Source organism: Passer montanus, unplaced genomic scaffold, assembly GCF_014805655.1.
Source record: "Passer montanus isolate IOZ18808 unplaced genomic scaffold, ASM1480565v1 scaffold45, whole genome shotgun sequence".
In the NCBI taxonomy this organism is placed as follows: domain Eukaryota; kingdom Metazoa; phylum Chordata; class Aves; order Passeriformes; family Passeridae; genus Passer; species Passer montanus.
The window spans coordinates 5,896,460-5,905,642 of NW_024369373.1; the positions used below are offsets into that span (position 1 = coordinate 5,896,460).

The following is a 9,183-nucleotide window of genomic DNA, read 5'->3' on the forward strand; positions in this document are numbered from 1 at the left end:
CTGGGGTGTTATTACAGTGAAAGCTTTTAATAACGAGCTGCTCATTAGCCCCGAGCATCTCTGGTTGGAGGAGACAGCATGGGATTTGCCCCTGGGTAACAAGAGGGTGGTGGGGGTGGGAAAATTCCCTTGTTGTGTAGGGAAAGTGTTAAAACAAGAATCAGAACTACTGGTAAGGAGAGCAGAGCCAAGACTAGAAGACAGGAGCAAAAATAAGACACAGGCTCTTTGCCATGACCTCCCACATGCACTGTCCTCCCGCTCCCCAGGGAAACTGCCGCACCCAACAGAAGTGCCAAGCTCCTCATGGACCTTTATATACATACCACTTTATTTAGGTAGCTTATTACATGTCAAAGTGACAAACACTAAAGAAATCTGAACACATATATATAAAAAAAAAAAAAAGACAACCAACATACACAATAAGGTTATTCTTCTTTGGCCCCCCGGATGTGCATCACCCCCAGATGTGCAGCCAGGGGTCCCCTATTTGCAGCAGCTGCACTTGGCGGAGGGGGGCCCCTTGCAGACGCAGCCCTGGGCACACTTGGCACATCCAGCTGGGCAGCAGGAGCAGCAGCCTGTGGGAGAGACAAAAAAAAAAATCAAGGACATTCTCAGGAAGTCAGGCTGGGGCTCGGGGGAGTCTCACTGTTTTGGAGACCTCCCATGTATTCATGTTGTTCCCTTTTAGCAGCATCCCCATTCTTGGCAGTGTCTTCCAGGGTGTTTGTGCAGCCAGGGCTGGCACTGGAGAGGCAGGGGGAGAGTGTGGTACTCCCAGGGGTTCACCAGGATTCCCTCAGTCCCTGTCTTTGAAACCCTCATGGCACACGGCTCTGCTGTGGGTGGCAGCATCAGGAGCACCCAGAAGAAATCCCAGTGCCGGTTTCCTCCCCAGCATCCCCTTGTGCTGAGCCTGAGGTGCTATTGAGGGGAATGCTCAGGCTTAGGTGGTACTGAGTGACTTGTATTGCCTGGAGAGGGGGTGGGATTCACACTGTGCTCCTTTGGGGGGCAGAAAACCTTATGTGAAGAATAAACTTGCCACTGACAATGCTAAGACTGATTTGATTCAGTGCATATGTGTAGAGAAAACCCCATGAGTGTTTCTGCTCTCCCCGCCCCGGGGGCTCAGGGATCTCTCTTACCTTTTTTGCACGATGTGCATTTGCAGTTTTTGCATTTACAGTTGTCCCCGCAGGTGCAGGTGCCACCTAAAACATGGAGAAAAGGAGAAAAAGAGGTTGAGAAGAGGTGGTGGGAGGGGACACCAACAACCCAGAGATCCGCGGGGAACAGCACTGCCTGCCCTCCGAGCATCCACTGATGCTTCATCCTCGCTCAGAGGGGAGGTCACGGCATTCCCAGCCGCTTTCCAGTGAGATGCTCCCAGTGTGCCACCGCAGCGCTGGGAGAGGACTTCAGCTGCTGGCCCAGCCCGTAGGGGACAGACCGTGGGGAATGGCGGAGGGGAGCGGCGGGCGGAGTGTCGGGGATCCCGCTGGGATGCTGGGGTGCCCCCGGCATGGAAGGAAACGCTGCCTTACCTGTGGCACAAGGGCAATCCTGAGAGTCCATGTCTGGCTGGGCTGGGTGCCTGCTGTCGGACGCGTTGGGTGACGGGAAGGAGCTTTGGCAGCGCCCGCAGCCGCCTCCTATTTATCCTTGGGCAGGCGAGAGCGAGTGCAAAACCTCCGCCCCTGCAGCCTGCGCACGGCTCGGCTCGGCTCGGCCCGGCTCTGCCCCGGGCGCTGCTGATTCACTGCCGGGCGGCGCAGCGTGACCTGCGGCTCCCGGGCAGCAGGGAGGGCTGGGGGGTGACCGCCCCTCTCTGCTGAGGTGTGGAGGGGTGCAGAGAACGGGCAGATCTCATCACACAGATGATGCCTGTCACAGGAGTGTTGCTGCTGGGGGCTGAGGGGGTGCACCCAGGGAGCCCCCACAGTCCAGCCATTGATTGATTGATTGATTGATTAATGCCAAAATCAATCTGCCAATCTGACTTGGGAGATACATTATTCCAGGAAGTGCCACTACGGCTAGGAAATCTCAGTCCCCTCCTCTCAGAGCTGGCACAGTGGGGTGATGGGGAGCTGGCATCATGAGGTGGCAGGGATTCAGTCCCTGTTTGAGACCCTGTCCTCTGGTTCCTACACCCTCCCTGCAAGCAGGAGCAGCAACAAGCTGGACTGGCCTGGCCAGAGCCTGCCATGCCCTCCCAGTGCCCCAGGACAGTGGCACCCACGTCCCCTTGGCGCCGTGCATGGCACCTCGGGGCCCTGTCTCCTTCCCAGCTGGGGTGCTCCATCCCACTGTTCTGAATTAATTTCCGTGTGTCATTAACTGGGTGTGCAGGGGAGGAGGGTGGCATCACCCTGGTCAACTCCTCCAGCGGGTTTTACCCACCACTCGAAAGCGCAGTGATAGTTTGGGGTGGAAGGCAAAAAAAATTATGCTTGCTGAGATTTTTGGTGTCTGCTTCATGTGCAGGAGGCATTGTCAGCTGTGGAGCATCCTTCCTCATCATTCCTGTGTTTCTGTGTGCTCCATGGTGTCAGTGATACCCCATCCCAGCTGCCCCTTGCTCTGAGACTCCTTTGCCTTGGGGTTTTATCCCAGATAGGCTTTTGCCTGAGGTACCTGGCTGAGGCAGTTTGTCGATGCTAATCCAGCCGAAGCAGAGGCCTGGGGAGTATTTTTACCACTCAGCTGTCTGGGCTTGTTGGGTGACCTGATGGGGAGCATTGCCAGCACCCCGGCTCAGTGTCTCCTCCAGCCTCTCCAGGCCAGTGTGAGAAATCAGTATGGAAAAGCCTAAGAAAGGCAGAGCCAATGGGCCCCTGCCTCAGCTCCTCTTCCCTGGAGCAGCTTGTCAGTGCCCTGACATGCCAGCCCTGAGGTCGTGTGAATGTCACACTGCTGCTGATGCACTGGGGCGTGATGGCAGGGGACAGTGCCAGGGAGCAGGCGTGTGCCAAGAGTGTTATTGCTCCTGTGGGAGCAGGGAAACACAAACATGGGAAACACACATGCAAATGGTCACCTGCCACCCTGGCTACAGCCCCCTGTACTGTGTTGGTGTCATGACAGAGGGGCAACATCTCCTTGGGGTCTTGCATTTGCTCTGCTCCTTGGCTGATATAATCAGCCAAGCACTCATGTGGTGCAGTAACATGCTGAAGGAAATGCTTCCTGCTGTGTCGTGATGGATTAATGGTGAACTGCAATATCGCTGTTGCATCTGTTGTGTCTTCCCCCACTGCCTGGCACCCTTGGCCACCCAGGCAAAAATTTGCCCTATCCCCAGCTGGTGGTGGCCCAGTGACACAAGGACATGTGATGGTCCCTCTTTCTCTAGCCTAGGGGGAGGAAGGTTGAGCCCACACAAAGGGAAGAGAACAATCTCTGCCATGAAAGGGCAGGGTGCAGGAAAAGCTCTCCAACATCTGTTCTCAGTCAGACCCCAGACCTTTTTAGTTTCTTTCCTCTCTTTCTGCACAAGGGAAAAAAAATAATCTTCCAGGTGATGTAAGACTGAGAGTCAGGACTCTGGTAGATCTTACATTGCTCCTAGTCTATTCTGTAATTGATTTGGGATACATTCTATAATTAATTTGGGATTGGACTGGAATAGTGGGTTGTCAGGCAGACACATACCAATCAGACCACCTCCAGAAGCAACCTGTGATTGGGGTGACAATGATGAGCTGAGGACACCTTCCTGCTGTTTAAATACCCCCCAAGACAAGGTCTTGCCAGCCTCAGTTTGCCTTCTAGACCCTGCCCTCCATTTGTCTGGGGGTTCTCCCTCCTTTAAATGGTCCTGATGCTGCTCCCAGAGCCAAACAAAACAGGCAGGATCCCTGCAGAGAATTTATTCACCAGCCCTTGCAGTCCCGGAGCTGTACCCCTTGGCTCTCATGTCCCCTGCGTGGGATTCCTGGCTGGGTCCCCAGGCAATTACCCCGAGATTGCCAGGTGGATTAACAGGGGTGAGTCAGCGTGCTGCTCCAGTGCTCCAGGCAGAGATGATGTTCACTGGGAGGGTGGTGATGGCTGAGCATCACCATTGGCATGCCAGGGACAGGGATCCCTAGAAAGGAGAGAAGGAAGCTGACAGCTTTCAGGACAATGTGGCAGAGACACCTGTTCCTGTGACACCTCAGGTGCCTCCAGCTGATTGCTGAAAGCCACAGGATGGTGTCAGGGCTGGTGCCAGTGACCGGCAGTGACTCAAGGCTGGTGCCAGGCAGGCGAGGAGGGAGGCACAGCAGCCAGCTCCCGTGGAGGTGAGCTGGCACAGGTCTGCCCTGGCTCTCTGCTGAAGGACACGTGGCTCCAGTCACCTGTGGGCACACAGAGGTGCATAATGGACCAGCATCATCCTCCAGCTGCCTGGGGTGCAGCCACCCAGCACATTGCCTTCTGGGGACCCTGCAGACTACTACAAGTTCCCTCTCGTGGCATGGGTCCCCCAGAGTGCTTGCTCTGGGCTCATCATCCCCTCTGGAGCAGTGATGGGTTCGGTGACCCCTCCTTCACCCAGACACAAGTTCCTAGGCAGCCGGGGGAGCTCTGCTGGCAAAGCACCATGGCTCAGTGGGTACAGACCATGGGAAGGGATGCAGGGAGCTATGAACCCCGTGTGGGCACAGCACTGAGACCCTGGGGGACAGTCCCTGGGGATGCCCTGCCCCTCACCTTTGCCTACTCCTTGCCAGGCAGGATGCTGATGCAGGGTATGCAGCAGCAGCAAGGGCAGCTCAGCTCTGCCTGCTCCAGCTGCTCTTTGTGTTGGTCTCCGGGCAGAAGGGCCATGGATGGCCAGGGCTCAGCTGCCAGAGGTACAGGGAACCACAGCCCACCTGGGACCAGTCTTTTAAACCCAAATTGAGAGAATAAAAAATATTTTAGCGCCCAGCAAACGCCCAGCACTTGCAAGTGCTGAAAGCCAGCAGGAAGTCCTAGGAGTGATTGCTGCTTAGAAAGCAGGCTCAGCTTTGATCAGAATCTCAGGTTATTGTTTGCTGATGATAAACAAGTGTCTGAAACACGGGAAATAGATGCTGACGTAGTTTTATTTTGCTAGTGCTTGCCAGCCCTTTGGCAGAGGAGGAAGAAGGTGAATCACCCCTTGTCTGCCCTGGGAAGCCATTCTCAACCACTCCCCATGTGCATAGGCAAAGCCTTGGAAAGATTTGGGAGTGAAACCGGATCAGTGGGGTGACCTCACGCTGTGGAGACTTCTTTCTTTTTCCCAGAAAATTGGGAGCAAAGACTTGTTCTGCTCTCAGTGGCAAACATTAGCTAAGCTCGTCTGCTCTCCCTCCTTGCGTCTTCCTGGGAAGATGCTTGCTTCCCTGCCTGCATCTTGATTGCAACTTTAGGAAAAGACATCCCAGTGAGTGCTTCTCCAATATCAGCCATCAGCAAAGACATGGCATGTCCCATTTTCCTGGGGAAATGCCCTTCTTGGGGACTTGCTGGCCCACATCACGTCTGTAACCATAGGAAGGCACCTTCAGCGAGGGCCCGCTGGCAGTGGGAAGGGGACGGGCAGATTCCCATTAAGCAGGAATTGCACGGTGTGCAATCCTGGGACGCTTTCACAAGCCGGCAGCACTCTTTGATGTGGGCTCTTTGGGAGCCGCCTTGTGACCCAGCCGGCTGCGCTAGGGCTGGGACTCCCAAGGCCGGGATTATGAGTCGGGCTCAGCTGCCGGCTCATCCTACGGCTCCAGGCAAGGGCTTGCCCCTTACTCCTTATTTCTTATCTGCAATGCAGCTATCAGTATTGCCTTCTCCTTGAAAAAGCGGTGTGGATTTGCTAATTACTGATTTTTAGGGAGAAGGAAAGGAAGATACGCTGAATTGATGCCATGAACCGGGTCCAGGAGGGTGAACTGACCTTGCAAAGTTCCCGCCAGTTTTGGGGTGTGCATACTGAGAGACCCCAGCACAAGGTGGGAGCTCCTGCCTGGCAGGACAGGCTTTTGGGGCCAGGTGATGTGTGTTGGGGCATGTCTGGAAGATGAAAGGGCTGCTTCTTCTTTTGATCATGAAATTCTCATAAATGTTAATGGGAATTACTTCGAGGTCTAACGAGGGTTGAATTGCAGCCCCCAAGGGAAGGAAGGGGATGAGGACCAACCAAGCTTTGGCTGGGAAATAAAAATGTTTGAATTTACCTTGTCCCCCACCTGTGAGAGCAGAAAACCAGTGGGTCGGAGGCTGCCCAGCATCCCTGAATGCTCTTCTGGGAAAGGGGTTTGCCAGGTGTCCCCCACTTTGCCCAACACTGCTGGCAATGCATGACAGGCTTTAAGCATCACTTTAACTCTAGGCATCATTTTAATTCACCAATCTAATGCTTTCCCAGTGTACAGTTTGGATTTTCTTTTTTTTCTTTGTTGTTTTTTTTTTTCCCCTTACATCTTTCCTTCCCTTTTGCGTCTTTCAGGTTCCCACAGACTTCAAACTCACCTGCTCCAACTACTCGCCGCCTCCCCTGGCTGAAACGTGACCCAAAGTTTCCAAGTATCGTTACCTTGGGCATATTTAATTATTATATTCCCCTTTAGTTGCTAATTAGAAGCCAAGAGTAGAGGGGATGAGTAATTCCCTGCGATGTCAAGTACACACTTGCCTGAGCTTGCAAAGAAAACATCGGCCCCCTCAGTATAAAGGTGTGAAATAAAAGGATGTGATATTTTCCTTGATGTCTTTAAACCCTGCTCCTGAGATCCAGAGATCCTTGTTGTCTATCTTGGGAATGATTCATGCAGCTGCTGTGCTGGATCCTGCCTCCCCTGAGAGCAGTGTAGCTGTAGAGGCAGGGTCTGGCACAACAGCTCTTCACATCCCCATCCAGAAGTGTCTCCCATCCCAGGAATGGGCACGGGATGGGGGGGAGGAATGCTGCTCCAGCTGGGGCAGCAAACCTGGTGAAAGAGAAAAGCCACTGCAGACAGGCTCATTCTTCATTTTAAGGAGTACTTAAGTGTGCAGATGCAATTGCTCATCCCTCCCCACTCTCTCCAGCCATATTATCCCACTCCTCGAAGGATGGGGATGGTTATTTTTGCCAACATTTTCCCAAACTCAATATCTGAGTGCTCCTCAGCATTCCTCTGCCAGGCAGATAAAGGCATAGTGAATTTTGGTTACATTTGAAGTCTTTTCAAAGAAATGGCTTCTGGGTGTATGACAATCCTCATACCTGTTGTGCTGTCAGGTCCAGCTTCTCCATGCAACCTGACTAGAAAAACAGCAGCCTGTTTGATTATATAATCTGTATCTATATCTATATCTATATCTATATCTATATCTATATATCTATATCTCTATCTATATCTATCTATATATATCTCTAATATATTTTATGATATTTTATTATAGAATATGTATTATATTAAATCATAGTGGCTTAAACAATATTATATTAAATTATTATAGTATATCAGTTATAGTTAGTAGGAGCCAGAAAAGAGCAAACACTGGTCACAGAGCATTGCCTTGCCAAGCCTGTGCAGTGTAGTCGGGAAGGAGGATGGTGATGATGTCTTGCTGGATTTTAAGACCTGTGTTCTAGTGAAGAAGCTGAATAATCCCTCAGCTACAGTTACACTAATCCTGGCTGCAAAGCAGGCCCTGTCTGTGCAGCAGTGAAACCCAGGGCCTTAGTGAGGATTTCATGGGATTTCTCCCCTTGCAAAAGGAAAGGACCCCTGTCCTGAGCACTGCTCAGGACTCAGGACTGGATGCTATACATTTGGATGTAAATAAATTTTATTATACTTTATTATTTTATTTATAAAATAAATACATTTAATTTAATTTTAAAGATGATGGGCTTTCAAATGCAGGGAAATGAGTGTTAAAAGCCACGAATTCAATATTAAGAGTTTCAGAGCCAGCTGATTCAAAGTGGCAGCTGTAATTTAATTGTGTTGCAGACGTGCCAAACCCAATACCATAATTAGTGATTCAAAATAATATTTACAGCTCAAATCATACATATTTAGCAAGAAGTTGAAATTTCCATCTATTTACAATTTTACAAGCTTAAAAAGCTCTCTAAGCTCAGTTTCCCCCCCATTTTGCTTGGTTGGGTTTGAAGAGCCTTGTCAGCACTGCTGGGAGAGGAGCTGGGGATTTTGTTCCCGCCCATGGCACAGGGGCTGGAACTGGATGATCTTTAATGTCCTTTCCAAGCCAAACTATTCTAGAATTCTGCGATTTTCCCTGTGAGGAGAGCAGTGTTTGCTGGCCTAGAGCAACACCCCATTGCGTGCCTGAGTTCACGCCAGCGCTTTGCCTTTGTGCTCTGGTACCCAAACCAGCATGAGGGAGGGGGGACCCACTGCACGGCTGGCACTGACACCCACGCTCACCCCAAACAGAGCCACCCAGGGGAAAAACACCCTCCTTAAAATGCTGCATGTGACTGCTGCCTCCTTGTCCACAAGTACAACAGCACATTGATAGAGGTGCCAGAGAAACTTGGTGTAAACGATTTAAAGAAGAGAAAAAGGAGGTCGTCGCATTCAGAGCTGCATGATCCCTGCTTGAGTGGTGCTTTTTAGAGCCCTCCTTCGTATGCGGGGCAGGGACGCCGCTGCCGGCCAGGGCTTGGCCAACGCACAAGGAAATGCCAGCTGGGATGGGTCTGCCAGCTCTCCTAGAAATAAAGGGATCTGTGCCTCAAAACAGTGGCCTTTGCAGGGAAGGAAGAGCTGTTTTTCCAGTGCATCCTCCTCCAAACCTGCTTCTTGCTGGGATGGAGGTGATAATGTCCCAGTGCAGGTGATGGATTCAGGAACTGTCAGAGAGCACCCATGAGGGTTATCATGTTAAAATATTGCTTAAATCTAAAATAATTTAAGAATTTCTAAAGTCATGACCTTGAGCCAGGGTTTCCCTATCCAGCCTGTGTCCAGGCAGGGAGTGGGAGCTGCAGGGAGATCCATGAGGGTCTGTATACCAAAATCCAGTCCAGGATGGGGATCAGCATCAGTGTTTACACTGTGGTCTCACCTCCAACCTCCTCCCAGTGCCCCAGTGGCTGGATTCTGTAGGATCCAGTGCACAATCCCACAAAGGAGCAGTAATGATGTTCCGAGGTTGTGCTTTTGTCTTCATGGCACTTTGCAACTCTGGGTTGGGTTTTACTGGCTT

The 9,183-nt window shown here is 51.6% G+C and overlaps 1 protein-coding gene across 1 annotated transcript; it reads right to left on the reverse strand.

The window, feature by feature from the left end:
• Positions 1–309: 309 nt before the first annotated feature.
• Positions 310–1,723, reverse strand: LOC120507987 (metallothionein-1). The gene is made up of 3 exons (XM_039721215.1): positions 1,554–1,723; positions 1,155–1,220; positions 310–584 (listed from the first exon to the last, which is right to left on the reverse strand). Exons 1-3 carry the CDS (start codon positions 1,582–1,584, stop codon positions 490–492), a joined length of 192 nt encoding a protein of 63 aa, XP_039577149.1. The 5' UTR covers positions 1,585–1,723; the 3' UTR covers positions 310–489.
• Between the last annotated feature and the right edge of the window lie 7,460 nt (positions 1,724–9,183).

Bases quoted from the DNA above. Each gene is read 5' to 3' on its own strand.
- LOC120507987 (XM_039721215.1), bottom strand. From the start codon at position 1,584: ATGGACTCTCAGGATTGCCCTTGTGCCACAG. The intron at 1,221-1,553 runs GTAAGGCAGCGT...TCCATGTTTTAG, and splicing joins GGATTGCCCTTGTGCCACAG to GTGGCACCTGCACCTGCGGG. The intron at 585-1,154 runs GTAAGAGAGATC...TCTCTCCCACAG, and splicing joins ATGCACATCGTGCAAAAAAG to GCTGCTGCTCCTGCTGCCCA.